Raw genomic sequence first — 17471 nt, 5'->3', positions numbered from 1 at the left:
TATAAAAATAAAATTTTAGTTTTTTAGCGATTTAGTTACTAAACTCTTTAGGGGTGTTTGACCCCAGGACAACGGGTAGAAAAGTGAGTTATGTTTACCCACTTCACGTTTGGGAAAACAATTATGAAAAACCCACTCCACGTTTAGATTTTCCATAATCCTCCTTTTCTTTCTTTTTTTACTATTCCACTCATTTCTCAATCCTTATTACTCATTCTCCAAGCTATCATAATCCTTCCCCAAATGCATATTATCATAACATTATAACTATTATAATACTAGGATTATCATAACTCTAACCTTATCATAAATCACTCATTCTCCAAACAATTCCCTTAATTTTGTCATGCACAAAAATTTAGAGACGACATTGATACAAAGACTAAATTACCAAATTTCATAAACTAAATTGTTACTTTTTTTTTTTCGAATTTTACATATGAAAAGTACTATTGAGAGAGAGAGAGAGAGAAAAAGACATTAAAGTTTAGTCCTTTAAAGGTTGGAAATTATTATTATTTAAGATGGAATTGTTACTAATTATTATTCCAAATGAAACTGCCAAAAATCTCGTGACTCAAAATGAATGGACGAAGTAACCAAAAGAAAAGAATATAAAACCGCAACCCCTAATTTACTTTACCTTGAGAAAAGAAATAACAATCCTTTGCATATCTCAATTTTTCATCTTGTAGATTTTAGAAATATATATACATTTTGATATTGTCTATCCATATAAAATATTTAAGTTAAGATATTTACAAATACAACAATATTTTGTTGTGATATTTTTGTTAAATTTTGATTGAAATTTGTAAGTTATTTGATCCAGAAAACCTTAACCTTAGCCCAGAGGAATTGTTTAGATTTCGAGTCTTCTTGTGTTCAGATTGATTGTCGTATTCAAGAATTCACCATACACACGTGGAGTAAGGCACCAAGAAATGGTGGTTGAGAAACGCGGGTGAGATTAGAAAATCCCCCCACCCCACTCCATCCCCCAGGCCCCAATAACTCTCTACTACGAGCGCCCATCGCTTTACCATTTGCCTCCATCCATCCAATTCCACTTGGTTGGATATTTCAAACTTGGGCTCTGCTTTGTGTTTTGCCGTCAAGCTAAAGCATTTACACTCGCCAGAACACAACGCACAGCTTCCATTATAATATATTTGGGTTTCTGTAACAAACACAGAAAAGACTAAAAAAAGAGAAAGAGGGCCTGTTTCCTTTTCCTTTGTCGACGGTGGAAACAAACCCATAATCTTCCTTTCTTTTTTTTCCTTTTCTTTAATTCATTCTTTTTCTTACTTTCACCAACTAATTGCTCATTGGGGGGTTGAAACAGAGCTTCCGGTTCTTTTTCTTCTTCTTCTTCTTCTTCTTCATTGTTTCCGATTCCACCCAGTTTCTATTTTTATTTTTTTTTATTTTTTTTTATTTTTCTTCTTTTTTTCCTTTCTGGGTCTGTCCTTTTCGATGGTTTGCATGACGGGTTTTTGGGTTTTTGGGTTTTGAAGAACTTTTCTGTTGAAGAGGGGTGGTGGGATTTTGAGGTAAAGGAAGTTGGGGTGGAGGAGGAATGACTTGGAGAAGAGTGTTGAAGTCCGTGCAGGCACTTTTGGCCCACGGTTCACTCTTCTGTTTCACGCTCTTGCTCGTTCTCAAGCTCGATCATTTCGTCTCCCACAGTTGGTGGTACTTTATTTACTTATTTTGTTTTCTTTCCTTTTCTTCGATCTCTCTGATGATTATATTTTGTTTTTTCCCTGTGTCTTTATATTTTTCAGGTTTCATTGCGGTTCATTTGATTTTGGTTTTTTATTTTCTCCCCTTTCTATTCCCTCAATTTTAAATTAAAATAATGTGAAGTTGGGGAGGGTTAATGTGTTTTTCAGGTTGATGGGTTGTGTTAACTATGGGTTGTTTATCTACAACGCTGGTAGTTATCAATAGGAAGATGAATTGCTAATCGAATATTTGGATTTTAGAGACTGAGGATGATCGTTGAACTTGGCCGAAAGAATTTTGAAAATTTGTGGAGGTTTGGCTATTGAGTTCAAAGGTTGGCGGTGGGTTTGTGTTTCTTTTCTCTTGAAGTGAGGACCAAACTGAAATTGAGTCCAGAATGTAGTACCATGTCTTGTGATTGTTTTGAAATGGCTCCTCATTCTCATCCGAGAGTTCAGTCTTGGCTTTTTACTCTTTCTTTTTTCACTAGAAAGAAAGAAAGGAGGTCAATTGAGGCTCCTTCCCTTTCGCTGCAGTGGAGGCTACAGCCACATACAGGCCCTCTGTCCCATTCCCATTCCCATTTAACCTGTTCGCGTGATTTCTTTAGAGTAGTTTTCTTCGACGTCTTGGTAGTGGCTGTAGGCTGCAATTCTTTCTTTTTAAAATTGATACGTTTAAATATTGTAGACTGTTGAGTAGTGGTTTTATGAGAAACCATATTTCCCTTTCTCTTTCCTTTGAACTCTTTCAAATTTTGATATACAGGGTTGTATTTTTTCCACTTTGGGTGTTTCATGTGGTTGTTGCTCGAGGAAGGTTCTCACTACCTGCCCCATCTCTTCCTCACAATCGCCATGTAAGTTACTAATGGTAAATGAATTTTTGTTGAGATTGGCTCTATTTTGTGTTTTTTATTTGACGGTTTCTTTTATATGACATAATTTGTAATTCTGTAATGTATTTCTGTTGAACAGTGGGCACCATGCCATGCTGTTGTTGCGACACCTTTGCTTATATCATTTGAATTACTTCTTTGTGTATACCTCGAGAGCTTATCTGGTATGCCATTATTGTGGATGCGTTTTCATGTGTGTAGTGTAAATTTTTTTATTTTCTTTATGCTTTTGGTTTGAATTATGGCACCTTCAAATGATTTGTAATTGTTTAAGAATGTTGATGCCTTATTTCCAGTGCAACACTTGTTGTTCCCGAATTTTCACTATTCAATGGGCATTGTTGTGTATGTTTATTGAGGCAATACCATTTCTGGCAGTTTATGGTTTCGCTGCTGTGAACTTGAAGATTGTCTTTCTACCGTTGCTGGCATTTGAGATCATTATTTTAATCGATAATTTCAGGTACTTGCTCATCATAGTTTTCACTGAATTAAATGTTGGATATATTGAGATATTTTGTACTATTACTGTGTATCTTTTGTTGTCCGATGCGGCAGTCTTTTATTGATTCTCTTTGTGGTTTGAATCCGTGTTGACCTTTGTACTTGTTAGGGTTATGATTACCTGATCTAAACTTTCTTTTGTGGATTTGGCTTTTAACTTATCAACTCTTTCCCCCAATATGTCCCAATAGAATGATTGGCATGTCTGCTATTGTGCTGGATCACATTTGACCCTTAGCAAACTATTGTTGATACTTGTGACCATTTTGACAAAATTCACTTCATCTTAGACCCAGGTTTCTGAATTTGAACCTATTATTTTAATTAACAGTCTATCTTTATAGAATATTGAATTTATCAGTTATCTTGTAATTTCTAATTTTTTCTCAGTGGAGAGCTTGGTTTGTTACCAAACATAAATATAATAGTTATGTTTACAACCCATAACTTCAACTTCCTTCTCAGTTTTGCATTCTGTTTTTGGTCTGACAATGTTCTTTTCTAAAATTGGAAACTCTTTTCTTACCAAGATATTGTCAGTTTCTCAGAAGTATTATTGGATTGGATAGTTGTCTGGTGGATCAAGTTGGTCCACACAAGAAAAATAGGTTTTATGCATGAATTGTATGCAATTGGCATCTCAAATTATCCTTCTCAAGGAGCTTTTCCACTTTTCCGATTTGCCTTTAAGAAGTGTGTTTGGATATCAACCAAGTTGTTGTACGCTGATCTGATTTGCCTTTCCTATCACTTAAGAATGTGTAGGTCACTGATGCCTGGTGATGATGAAAGCATGAGTGATGAAGCAATATGGGAGACACTGCCTGTAAGTCATTAAATTTTTGATCAGTAAATTATTCTGTGTGACCATTCCTTTTCTTAAATTAATTTTTTGAGGATGCCAAAATGCCTGACCTATTGAAGTTTTCTGAGTTATATGATCCCTCGAAAAAAACTTAGCATTCCTACGTTTTTGAGCGGAGAGCAAGAATCTTCTGGCTGCTAGTATTTGATGTCTCATAGTGTTTATGATTAAAATCGATCTCCCAAACTCGTTATTTTATGGTTTGTTTCGACATTAATTTTTTTATTAATATTTTGATCATTTGCTATAATTTGACTATGTGAAGAAGGAAATCAGTTAGCTGGCTCTAGTTTTGGAGAGAGAAAACAGTAAAGTGGCTCTAGTTTTCAATAGAGAAAAAAGTAACTGGCTCTAGTATTGGTAGAGGACATAGATGAGCGTGAGCCTGGATTGGCAATTATTAACCCTAACTTATGAGATAAAAACAACGTCAATAAGAGAAAAAAAAAAAAAAAGAAATGTTGGATTATTTGCTAACCAGTTTTTTCAGTAATACTATTGATTGAGTTGGTCCCTAGGATACTTGGGTTCGACTATTGGGTGGTTTGGAAACATCTTATTGTCACCTTCACCACCTGACGTAGATTTTCTTACTGTGACGATTTGTTTCTTGTTCGATAAAAGTTGATTTTCTTCTCTATTTCTGCAGCACTTTTGGGTTGCCATTTCAATGGTCTTCTTTGTTGCTGCTACAGTATTTACTCTACTGAAACTTTGTGGTAATTTTTAATTTCCCACATTTAGATTGCATAGTGTTTTTAGTTTGATTTTAAATAACGTGGAGCTGTGTGGATGCTTATGTATATTGTTTTTTTTTTTTTTTGGAAATAGTGGATGGTTATATTGGATTGTTGACAGCATGGATATGTTTAATTGTTAGTATTCAAGTTTGTAAGATCATCGTTTTTGTTCTGACCGTATGTCTACATGTTGTGAACAACAAAATTTTCATCTTCTTAAGGGTTAACATTAATGTGGCTAGTAGGAAAATATGAGTGCTAGAGATCTTTATTTTTTTTAACTATGATGCATATGACTGAAATACTGAAAGCATTGACCTTACCTTATCAATGTTCTGATCATGTTAACCTTTGTAGGGAACGTTGGTGCCCTTGGCTGGTGGGACCTGTTTATAAATTTTGGGTAACATTCACGCACCTTCTTGTGTTAGAATGTCCCATTTGTACATTATGCTTACATTTACCATTTTTTAATCAATATTGTGAGGATGCTTAACTTGTTTTCCATCCCAATTAATTCAATATTTATTTTTTCCTTGAATACTCTGGTTGCAGCATTGCCGAGTGCTTTGCATTTCTTGTATGTACAAAGTGGTCTAATCCAGCAATTCATAGAAATATTCAAACAAGAGAACGTTGTTCATCATCATCAGTAGTTAGATATCTAGATTGGAACAGTGGTCTAATAGTTTATCCAGAGCAGGATCAGCATCAGAACAGAATTTGTGGCCTTCAAGACATTGGAGGACATATTATGAAAATTCCCATAATTGTTTTTCAAATTTTACTCTGCATGTATTTAGAGGTATGTTGCACGTTTAATTCAGATCTTTTATGCACGTTCATTTTCAACTTCCGTTTGTTCACATCCTGATCGTACAATTAGCAAAGATTTATGACCCAAATACTCATGAAATTTGCATGTTTTGGAATATCTTTTCAACCAGGGGAAGTACGAGCATCAGTTGATTCAGTCCTGTGTTCAAAACATGTGAATAATATGTTCTGATATTTAATCTAGTCGTATCCACATTTCAGGGAACGCCTGCAGCTGCTAAAAGTATGCCACTTCCCATCCTTTTCTCGCCTCTTTTTATATTGCAAGGTGCTGCTGTTATTTACGCTGCATCTAGATTGTTAGAGAAAGCAGTACTTCTCTTAAGAGGCGGATCTGGCACAGCATTGTATTTCAGTTTTTCAATTAGGGCTCATGCCTGTTTGGAGTTCTTTCATCATGGTTCAAGGTGATACCCTTATTAGAGTTCTATCCTTTCTACTTCCTTCACTTCTTCTGAGGTTTTAGCACTTTAACAAAGACAATGTTATTAAGTTTGTATTGTGTACTTGAAGCTTGCAATATGCTCATGAAATATGAACTTACTTGATATGACGAAGACAGGCTATTGGGATGGTGGTCAATTGATGAAAGCAGTCAAGAGGAGCAGGCACGATTGTACCACGAGGGTGCATCTGGGTCAGTATTTTTTTCCCTTGAAATAGTTTTGTGAGAACACTACTACATGGATACACTACAAAACTGAACGCATATAATAACAATAATAAGAAAACTTGTGTGACTGGTTGGTTGGCATGCATGCACATTTTTCATTGCTACTTTGGTGCCTTATTTCTTTCGCTTGTATGTGATTATTTATTAAGAAAAGTTTTTTGGTTTTCTGTAAAAGTTGTCTGGAGTCGAGATACTTAACCATCTTACTGGAGCCAGTTTCATTATGCTTTTGGAGTTCCCCTCAATGGATTTTAGGAAACCTAGAATTCTGCATGAATGAAGAAAATGCTCGTCTTTGTGCACAAGCAGCACTCTACTAAATCATTACAGACCATTGATGGTTCCAAATCACTAAATTTTTGGCAACCTCAAGTTTTCCAATCTAGTCTACGAGATTTAAGTTCAGACCCGGGTGGTATATATACTAGGCTGGTCCATCCATTTATGATTATTGACAAATCATACTAGATGCTAGACTCTATTCCAATTGGGTGTATGGCCTACTATGGAATGGAAATATGTTAGAAAGAGCATGCCATTCTTTTCTCCCCTTAATATTTGTGATCTTCAAGGGTTTTTTACCCTCCGGCTGAGATTAATTCAATCCAGAATTTTTCCCAAAAAAAAAAAAAAAAAAAAAATCAAAATTACTTAAAAATTAGCTTTCAAAATCTTGTTGTCTTTGGGAGGAAAACTATTCTAAAGAAATTGGAGGAAATAACCATGTTTCAAAAAATAGGAAACAAAAAATGAAGTCATCATCAGTGGGACTTTTGTTGAACAAATTGTAATTCCGATGAAGCCATCCATTTTCTTATCTGTCATATCATCAGTACGTTGTGTTTGTATTTCATTCCCCCAGCTAAAGTTTGAGATTTTGCTTCTCTATGCCACACATACCTCAAAACTGTCGGCATTCTAGATCACCTTTTTTGTTCCTCAAAACTGTCTGGCATTCTAGATCACCTTTTTTTGTTCCTTAAGCTACCATATGTGGATTTCAGTATTTTGTATTGCTTGTCTTTAGCTTTCAAACCTCTTTCAATGCAATTTCTTCCCTTGTTAAGACTTTGGGAGGAACTTCTTTCATTTCTTTTGTTTTTAGATGGCCATTCATTGAAGCTTCAAAGAGTTCATACTTCTAATTTTTACCTTCCTTCGGTTTTAACAAATTTTGAAATTTTAAGGGTAAATTCTGGGAAAAATAATTAAATCACAGGTATTTATAGATTTTTTTGAACAGTCAAACCAAGTAAGAACTGTGTTTATTCTGATTGCATTAGTTTTTACTTGTCTATGTCAAGCTTATACAAATATTTTTCATTTTGTCCTTTGTTCGACATTGGACTACAATCATTCTGTTGTATGGAATTCTCCAGAAGGATATTTGGAGTTTAGCTTTATCATATAAATGGTTCTAGAAGTCTGGATCAAATCAAGACAGTTCTTGAACGTAAAACATAAACTAACAAACAAAAATGTTATACTATGGGCTTCGATTATTCAAATTACATTTAGTTCAGTACATCAGAACAATGTTTTGATGAATTGAAAATTCTAATGATCCTCTAGATCAGTGGTTAATAGAAAAAATGCATTTAAAAAATATTTTCTTTTAGAATGTCAAAAAGCAAGGGAGAAGCTCATTGGTACCTTGGCTATGATGAACAATGCAGGTACAATACTTTTAGTGGATATCCTCCTGAGGTTGTGAAGAAGATGCCCAAGAAAGATCTTGCAGAGGAGGTGATATGTAGTTAGCATTATGTCAATATATGATGAGTTGTTGCATTGACCTTGTCGATGCTCTGCTACTACTTTTATTTGGCCTGTGTTTGATGTTCTAAGCCATGCAGGTGTGGCGCCTTCAAGCTGCACTTGGAGAGCAGACAGAAATCACCAAATACAGTCAGCAGGAATATGAAAGACTTCAAAATGTAAATTCTCCTTATTTTCTTTACAGATTTAAACAATCCTGGATAAATCCCTGAATCAGTTAAACCATATGTCTGACATGTTTCTACCAAATTTGCTAGGCTTGCTTGATCTGATACTATTTGATTTTAGTATGATTGTTTTTCCATCTGTCTAAACTTTTGCTTTTTGGTTATCGATCTTCTTTATTGGCTTCAATATATCTTGTTTTTTCTGGTAATATGATGTGTCTTGGCTATAATGTTCAGAATTTCATTGTCAATGGTTAATTCTTGTGGTCTCTTTCTATTATTATGTTGACTTCATTGGTAAACCTGGGGCTTTGAACAGGAAAAGGTGTTATGTCGGGTTTGTTTTGAGGGAGAAATTAGCGTGGTTCTTCTTCCGTGTAGGCATCGCGTACTATGCAGGTATGAAATACCTCACCTTATCCTATACTATTCAACTAGTGATATCATGAAATTAGGCTAAAGAAGCATATATATATTACCCTCTTCCAGCTTTCACCAACACTTGTGAATATTATTGCAGTTCCTGCTCTGAGAAGTGTAAAAAGTGCCCAATATGTCGCGTAGTTATCGAAGAACGCTTGCCAGTATATGATGTATAGATCTTTAACCAATCTAAAGGAAGAATCAAGTGCATATTGATGGTGGGAAATTGACAAGAGTTTCGGTTATAGTGAAAGAATTGGAAGTGTTGGTGGTTGGTTCATTATAAATACTGATTCAAGGAAAGATACTTCGGTATAGAAAATGCAGTTGCAATACTGAACTCTAAACCTTGCTTGAACTCCTCTCATTTTTCAAATGTAAAGAAGTGGGTTTCTGTGAGGGTAGTTAACAATGACAGTAGAATACAAGTCAGTTGATATTGTTATTGTATAATTCAGGTTTTCTTTTTCACATAATTCTCTCTGTATAGAATAACTTTTTTTTTTTTTTTTTTTTAACTCCAATTATAATCCAAGTTTCTTGCTCATCCTCCCTTGGATTTATAGGGCATACAGCAAATGCTGAAAGTTCTTTTGATATTGATGACTAAATCTAATTGTTTTTGAAATGGTTAATTGCTGTCCTTATGTTTGCCAAAATGAGATTGGTTGGCAATGGCTAATTAGAAACCATTTTGTGTTAACCTCATTGATACAAAATTAATTGGTACGAAAATAGTATGATTTACATTTTCTAGTCTGATTTACTATTAGTAAAGGGTTTAAGAAATGTACTATACTTTAAATAAAAATTACAATATCATTTTAGAAATTCTTTAGAGTGTTGGATGTTCGAACTATAGTATTCAAAATTTTTACAAGTTCATAACCTAAGTTATGTAGTAAATTTTACAATGCAGTTTAAATGCAAGAATGTATTTACTAACTCACTATGTGAATTTCAAAAATCATTATATTGTATTGTTATTTTCTGTTAAATAAAAGCAATAAATATTCAATAATAATTATTCATTTAAGTTACATAAACTTGATGTGTAATCGCCTACTGTCTATATACACATATCGAAGAGTAACATCTTTTCTATATCATTATATTTATCAAATCGATGCTTCTATTTTAAGATTGCATTTCGTAATAAGAATCCTCGATTTCAAAGGTAAACATAGATTTCTTTTTTTTTTTTTTTTTTGCTTCAAGTTATAGTTAAAATTTTCATTCTTTTATATATACTTCTTTGAGTTATATTATTGTATTATACACCTTATTTTAAATTTTTATCTATTCATCTTTTGGGTGTCATTTAGTGATATTGTTGGTATTTTTTGCAGAATTCAAGGCACCTTAATCCCTAGTTTTAATTAAAATTTGAGGAATCGAAAATTGATAATAAATAGATACGTTGAGAAGAATTATAATAAAATATCTTCCTTTCTTTCTTTTCCAAAAAGAAAAAAGGAATATTATTAATCAAATCTATAAAAGTAAGAAATATGAATTTTTTTTCTTCGTGTTGGCAGACTGATTTCGGTAACTTTGGTGAAAGATTGAAAAGGCCCGATTAGATGTTAAATCACGAACAGCCGGAGAGACAATAATCTCAGCCTCAGGCAATCAATTTTAGATGTTAAATCACGAACATCAGCTTCTTGGAATTTCTCAGTAAATTCAACAGTTCTTTGACGGAGTGGAGAGGGAGGAAGGAAGGAAGGAAGGAAGGAAATTAGGTGATTCAATTCAATTCCTTTCCCCATTTCCCCCTTTTGAAGTCCAATCCGGAAACGGTACGCAATAATTTCTCTTGGATTTATGTTTCTTTTTTCAACCAATTGCAGAGTCCTCCTTATTCTCATGCATTTTTAATCATTTTTGCTTGCTTTTGGACCTCTTCCCACTGTAATCTTGTGTTACATTTTCTATTTTTCGGGTTTTGTCATGACCCATTTGGTTTTTTTTTCTTCAGTAATTGTTTCTTGTTGATCCAGATTGGTTCAGGCTGGAATTGTATTGTCACTGGGGTCGTCAGTTTAGGTAAATCGTGACCCACTTGTGGATCTTTGTTATACTATCGTTGTGGTTGTTCTTAGTGTCTTCTTGTCGTTTTTGTCGCTTTATTTTCTTCTCGTTTCTGTTGTTTGCGGAAATCTCCTACGAGGAGTAGTAATGTAAGTAGAATAGTTGTTCACGCTCGTGAGTTTTTCATTTACTTTTGAAGATCATTTGGGTTTTTAGAATCGGTTTATTTTTCCTTTTTTTCTTCGTGCTACTTTTCAGTGTTGTTAAGAGGTATACTTTTACTCGAGCATCCTTTAATCGGCATGTAATGCAGGTTTTCCAGTCCATTGTTTCCCCTCGTGTTGATTGTATTTGGTGCCAGTGATAAGTGGGAGAAAACACGTTAATTATTAGGTTAGCTGTTTGGCCTTGTTCTTGATTATCGGTTAAAGGCTCGGATATTTTGTGAGGGAAGTGGATAGTGATGACGAAACATTAGGGGGTATGGTCCTGGAACTGATGCAACAAAATGAGCAGGTCCCCTTCATTTTCTGTGAAATCAGAAGTTAATGTGAAGTTGGATCCAGAATCTCTTCAAAAATGGGTTGTGGCCTTTTGCATTATTAGGTTTGATCTTGAACAGGGTCAACTCATTGAGGAGTGCTACCCTCCAGACTGTCTTACTCAAGATGAAGAACTTGAAGTTGCGTTTAGTTCTTTTCCCGATTCAATTTCGCAGCACCAGAACCGTTCAAGCATTCATGATTGTATCTTCTTTTTCCGGCTTCGAAGGAAGGGAATTTCTCAACCAAGAAATGTATCTTCTTCTGAGATAACTGAAGTGGATGAGTTATCACAGAATACCAATGACTCTAAACTTCCAAGATCAAAGAGCAGCCTTGGTACCAAGCCCATGTACATGTATGGTTTTGTTTTTAATAGGCAGAGACACGATGAGAGGCTAAGAAGAGGTGGAGAGCAGAAGTCTGTGGTAATTCTGTCTCATAGTCCTTATTCTACTGTCTTCAAACCTTTGTTGCAAATCATGGGTCCACTATATTTTGATATCGGGAGGAGGGCTCTCGAGCATATTGCTGCTTATGTTTCAATGTGGCCTGCTCCAGTACCCGGTAAACAAATGGAGCTTCCTATTGGAAATGCCTTGCTTAAAGCACACTTGCCACCTGTTCATAGTCTGCCAATGGATGGTGAGACGTTTTCCGAAGAGTCTACATCCTCTATGGCTCCTTTTCTTCCCAATAATCAGTCAGTTCCTCAGGGTCTTTTCCATGATTCTGATCTCTTTGGTACATTCCGGGGTCTTCTTTTGCAGCTCTGGCTGTTGTGGGAGTTGCAGCTTATTGGTGAACCCATCCTTATCATTGCACCAACGCCTCCCCAGTGTTGTGAAGCTGTTGCTGGTCTTGTTAGCTTGGTTGCTCCTCTTCTTTGTAGTGTTGATTTTAGACCTTATTTCACCATTCATGATCCTGAGTTTTCACGCTTAAACGCACTTCAAGATGGAGCTACTTTCCCACCAATGGTTTTAGGGGTGACGAATCTCTTCTTCCTTAAAGCTCTTCGTAATATTCCTCATATTGTCTCAGTTGGAAACCCCGCTGTTAATCGGCTTGCCCAGACATCCAGGTCCTCTTCTGGTAGTGTTCCTGGCGCACCTGAAGGGTTTGGATTTCGACAGCTGTCCCTGAAAAAATTCTCTCCGTCAAACTTGCTCAATGCTGTCAAGTTGAGGAGAGATGGTCCACTATGCCTCATGACGGAACATAAGGAAGCCATCTGGAGCACATACCCTGCAGCAATGAAGCCAGACACGTCGATCTTGAATCGACTTATTGATGCTGGCTTATCACCAAGGGTTGAGGAGTCCATGTCTGTTGTCAACAATGAAATACTGCGTCGGCACTTCCTGGAACTTACTACCAACTTTTTGGCTCCTTTTGGGCCCTACTTCCGAACCACCACCCCTTCAGAAGGATGTTCTCCATTTGATGAGCCTTCTCGTCCCCAATTTAGTGCTGATGAGTTTCTTGCCAATCTATCAACGAGAGGTCCAGGAAAATTTTTGGCCAAGCGAATGAGATCTAACTGGCTGGATTTGTACAGGTATTTTGGGTGTTACATTCACTAGCGCTTCTATTGTATTTTTATTTTCTATTTCATAGGAAGTATTCATCACCCTTTAAGAATAGTTTTATTGAATTTTGTTTTCTTAATATCAATTGACCTGTCAAACTATTCCTTCCAGGCGGTTTCTCAAAGGACCAAACTTCATGCCTTGGTTTCAAAGAAGGTGTGCTGTTGCAGAACAAGAACAGCATAGACTATGGCGGCAAGCGAGAATGAATTCCGATGTACCACGGCTTATGTCTAAAATGCCTGAGTTGGAAGTTGTTGATTTATTTAATGCGATTGAAAGACATCTTCTTAGAGAAATGGAGGTATTTTTCCCAACAGTCCCTTTTCTACTATTTTAATTCCAAATAAATTCTGATTAGTTTCCAATTTTAGTTTTTTAGTTCTGTTGGAAGTTCCTTTTTTCCTTTGAATACGTTCTTTCGAAAGGTATCTGAATGCTTTTGAGTAGGCTAGATTCTTTTCTTTTCTTTTATTTATTTATTTTTGTGTGTGGAAGATCCCTCTGAATAATATTATTACACTGCATGAAGTTTTAAATGTGATTTTAAAGACTATTTTAGGCTTGATGATCATAGATGGCAGTGAAGGCAAAGATTGTTGATATTATTGAATAACCGGTAGGAATTGGATTTAACCTTATTGAAAACCATATTCATAAGAGACATAGTCTCAATATCTAACTAAGAGGTTATGGGTTCAATCCATGGTGACCAACCTACCTAAGAATTAATTTCTTAGGAGTTTTCTTGACACCAAAATGTCATAGGGTCGAGTGGATTGTCGTGAGATGAGCCGGACACTCATGGATATTGAAAAAAAGAAAAAAATAAAAAATAAAAAATAAAAGAAAACCATATTCATAAGAAGCATGTGTATATTAATGAAGAAGAAAAATTATAGAAGGTTGGAATCTCAGGCCAGGGGAACCGTTGTCAACCATTCCGCTTATCAAAATAAAAAGGGAAAATATTAGAAAAACCTCACCATGTCTCTCTTTTGGTCCTATTCTTCGGCTAATAAAAACAATTCCATGGGCCACAAACATACCCATGTGGCATGTCTATGAGGAGGAATCGAACAAAAGTCCTTTAGTCCTAGTTGACTGTAACTCTCTTGCTGTCTTTAAACCGTCACCCTGAAAGCAACTCTGGAAAATATCCTCAATAGACTTGGGAGGACGTTAAACTAATTCAAACATTGGCAAATGAAATTTCTACCATTGGAAGCAAACTGACGGATAATGGGCGAATGGTTGAGCAACACTTCATTCGTTTCAACATATAGAATCAACTTGCGGAGCAATAATCCAGAGCAGTAGTTGGTCCTCTGATCACAAAGGCTTATGAAAAATAAAATTAAAGAACCATGGCGTTATGAAAAAAATTCTATTCCTTTTCTTATATGCATGTACATTGGAGTAAAATCAGATATTAGCATTGGAAGGAAGAAGAATGTTTGCTCTTTCTTTTTTCTTACTCTTGTTCCCCCTCCTTTTCTTTTATCTTCTTTCTTTATTAGTCTCTTCCCTGATTTTTTTTAAGTTTGCAAGACCCACGAATGGTATGGGGTTTGTTTCATGATCTACCTTAATTTGTGTATGTATTCTATTCCGCAATTAGTGAACAGAATGTGGCATTGTTATACTTCTGTATGGACTTAAAATCTCTCAATACATTTATTTGTGTAAAATAGGGAATCTAATTTTGAAGATATCTGGTTTAAGCACCAAATAACAGCTTTTAAGTATGTTAGATACCCAAACACAGAAAACTCAAAGAAAGCAAATGAAACACTAAACAACGATATATTGCAATGTCAACGATATATTGCAATACCTAATAGACCAATAGCCGTTCAAGAGGGTTCTCTCTCCCAAGGTTCCACAATGGACAATCCCCTCACCAAAATGATCTCCCACCTCTAAAATCCCAAACAACCCTTATTTATATCAAGTCCACATTCCCCCACTGCTATTCTACTAGAATTACCCTCCATTAGTTCTCTCCAGAGTAATGGTGAACTTCCACTCTTTATTGCTTTTTATATGACAAACTTATAGACTAAGATGCACTATAGCAAGACAGCTATGCTGCTCAAATATGTTCATTGTGGTTTATGATATATATTCAAAATGTTTCAGTTATGCTATTTTCATCAAGAATATGTTAGAAATAAAGAGAAAATATGAAGCGATCACAAAAAAATTGAGGAAATTATACATTTCTTACAAAATAATAGTAATAGTAATATTATTAATAAAAAAAGATGAAAATAAAAATAACATAAAAAACTTACAAACATAACTATTGGAAACACGCTTATAAATGACCAGAAAGGTCAATCATTTTCAACTTTAACGTGTTTTCTCAATGTATATTTTATTTTGTTGTGCCTATATATTTGAAAGTAGAATAGTTGGCAGATCAAAATGTCAATGTTTCCTTTTCTTCAACACTTGCACTTAAAAATTGTTTGGTGTCAGGATGAATACTCGAATTGGGGAGGTTCATATTCCGTAGTATTTACTTCTTTAGATGTCCTAGAAATTCAAGAAAATAAAATAAAAACAGATCCCCCAAAATAAAAACAAAATCCCCATATTAACAGTGTAAATTGTATTAGATTCAATATGTATAATATTTTGAAATTATTTACCCGCTATTGTACCTTAATTGCACCTTCTTCAGTTGCCTACAATATATAGGATAATGTTTCTACTTGTTCGACTGTTCTACTATTCGTAGATATATGCAAGTCTTTTCAGCTGGGTCCAGGCCTCAATTTCATACAAATTTGGCAATGATAGAAATTAGTTTACTTGAGACAAATAAAGATGACTGATTGAATATGCATGTCCGATGACATAACAAGTGACGTTTTTTAGGAGTTCGTGAGACCATTGATTATTTTTATATGAGAATTTGGGAATGATGAAATGTTGAAAGAAAAGGGGGAGGAAAGCTAAGTCCCAGCCAATGGAAAAAAAAAAAACCAAAAACTCTTCCAATTTGTTCATGGATCATTTAAACTATAGTTGTTGAAGGGGACCTATAATTTGCACTTTCCAAAGAAGACAAGTTATGAAGCGTTTGAGTACAAAACAGCCCTACAACCAACAAGTCTTCCTGTTTGTCACTAAAAGCAATATACGATGCATCCACACTGCAAATTTCTCTCTCTGTTTCTTGTTCATAAGAGGTTCTGCACTATATATTTATGTTTCAAACCCCATCTTCAGCTGCAGGAATCCAGGAGAGCTTTTGTAGACTCAGTGGCAACTTGTCAGAAACTGAAAGGGGATCTGCTGACTGTTTTCAATGTGCTTCCTAAAGACATGCAACAACTCTTGCTTCTTAATCCACAAAGGGCATCTCTTCTCCGCGGAAGTCCCGAACCAACAAAACTTCCAGGGCGTCCGCTTGTACAAGTTGGTGTTGTATCACCAAGATAGTACTGAATACATGTTATGAGTAAGTAGCTTCAGGCAAAAAATTGGTTTTCTTCTGATTTTTAGAGCCACCCCTCATTGGTTTGTTCACATACGACACTTGATGGGGAGATTTCCCCCCCACTGGCTGCTGCAAATGTTTTAGTAGGTACCGTTTTAGACCTCTCCTAATCTTCATACTTAAGGTTCAATCTGATAAAGTATTAAGATGAATTATATGGTATATCATGTTTTTAAAAACATGTTTATATTTCTACAAATAAACAGATGGCCAAGGATGGTGGATATGGTGGTTGTGTTACTTTTCAGTCATCCAATTTGACATCTACAACCTACTGTGAACTTATGGATCATCAAAAATTCTTTCAGGAGATGATAGTCAGCCTTATCTTTTACTAGAATTTCTCATTTTGTATTGTCTTCATCACTTCAAGGAGAGGGTAATGTCAACTTGTAATATGTAACTTATATTTTTGTACTGAGTCAGATCCAGCTTTTATTGTGTAGATGTAAAGTTAAAGCAAATGGTTTCAGCTTCAAAACTCTGAGACTGTTGCAAGAGATGTTATACATCGCTGGGTTTTTAAGCGTTTTGAATTTTATTATATCAGTGGAAGGAATTATCTAATTGTGGCAATTATTTTCAAATTGCCCTAAATTACTGGTTTTACATCAAACAAAGCAGTTAAATTATTATTTTGCACTCTTCTTTCTTCTAATTTTTCTTCTTTTAATGGGTTAGGAGGAATAACCTCCTTTGGTATTTTTTTAATCAAGGATTGAATAATATATACTACTTTGGTCTAGAACTTGTAATACATTCGTTTTCATATTAGTACTTTTTACTTTCTCTTTAATTGTCTATTTTAGTCTCTATATTTTTAAAATAAGCTATATGTTAAAAATGTTTATTTTGATTCTTTTATTTCTAAAAATGGACCATTATGATCATTTTTAAGGAATTTAATTGTCACTCTTAAAAGTTCAAAAGAATCGAAGTTAAAAATGATATGACTGAAACCAACATTTTAATTTCACAAAATTCTTTTTATGAATCAAAAACACATTTTAGAAATACATCGATCTAAATAAACAAAATTTTAAAAATAAGCAATTAAAATAAAGGTTTTGAAAATACATCAACTAAATCACTTGTATGTTTGGTCAGGGGAGTTGTTAAATAGTATGATAATAAGAATCGTTATAGCCAGTAAAAGTTTACCTGAACTGAATGTG

General features: G+C 34.8%; 2 protein-coding genes across 7 annotated transcripts; both read left to right on the top strand.

Annotated features, from left to right (window-relative positions):
* Window positions 1-1023: 1023 nt before the first annotated feature.
* Window positions 1024-9164, top strand: LOC103494107 (uncharacterized). Of its 3 annotated transcripts, XM_051081038.1 has the most exons (15): window positions 1062-1698; window positions 1791-2065; window positions 2500-2590; window positions 2709-2793; window positions 2926-3092; window positions 3890-3959; window positions 4648-4717; window positions 5096-5141; window positions 5294-5543; window positions 5777-5982; window positions 6138-6212; window positions 7925-7994; window positions 8105-8185; window positions 8514-8593; window positions 8715-9164. In XM_051081038.1, exons 3-15 carry the CDS (start codon window positions 2529-2531, stop codon window positions 8791-8793), a joined length of 1341 nt encoding a protein of 446 aa, XP_050936995.1. In that variant the 5' UTR covers window positions 1062-1698; window positions 1791-2065; window positions 2500-2528; the 3' UTR covers window positions 8794-9164. The 3 variants fall into 3 exon arrangements, with proteins under 3 accessions (XP_008453368.1, XP_050936995.1, XP_050936994.1); XM_008455146.2 differs by lacking the exon at window positions 1791-2065 and having other exon boundaries at window positions 1024-1698; window positions 3008-3092; XM_051081037.1 differs by lacking the exon at window positions 1791-2065 and having other exon boundaries at window positions 1063-1698.
* A 913-nt stretch (window positions 9165-10077) lies between these two features.
* LOC103494108 (uncharacterized) lies at window positions 10078-16940 on the top strand. 4 transcript variants are annotated; one of them, XM_051081036.1, is made up of 6 exons: window positions 10098-10419; window positions 10621-10666; window positions 10965-12754; window positions 12897-13089; window positions 16032-16383; window positions 16503-16940. In XM_051081036.1, the coding sequence occupies exons 3-5, from the start codon at window positions 11160-11162 to the stop codon at window positions 16236-16238; spliced, it is 1995 nt and encodes a 664-aa protein (XP_050936993.1). In that variant the 5' UTR covers window positions 10098-10419; window positions 10621-10666; window positions 10965-11159; the 3' UTR covers window positions 16239-16383; window positions 16503-16940. The 4 variants fall into 4 exon arrangements, with proteins under 4 accessions (XP_050936992.1, XP_050936993.1, XP_050936990.1 ...); XM_051081033.1 differs by having other exon boundaries at window positions 10102-10419; window positions 16026-16383; XM_051081034.1 differs by having other exon boundaries at window positions 10102-10419; window positions 10599-10666; window positions 16026-16383.
* The last annotated feature ends 531 nt before the right edge of the window (window positions 16941-17471 follow it).

The sequence above is a fragment of the Cucumis melo genome, chromosome 2 (assembly GCF_025177605.1).
Source record: "Cucumis melo cultivar AY chromosome 2, USDA_Cmelo_AY_1.0, whole genome shotgun sequence".
In the NCBI taxonomy this organism is placed as follows: domain Eukaryota; kingdom Viridiplantae; phylum Streptophyta; class Magnoliopsida; order Cucurbitales; family Cucurbitaceae; genus Cucumis; species Cucumis melo.
The sequence above is the reverse complement of the archived record's forward strand: the minus strand, read 5'-3'. Positions and strand labels throughout refer to the sequence as shown.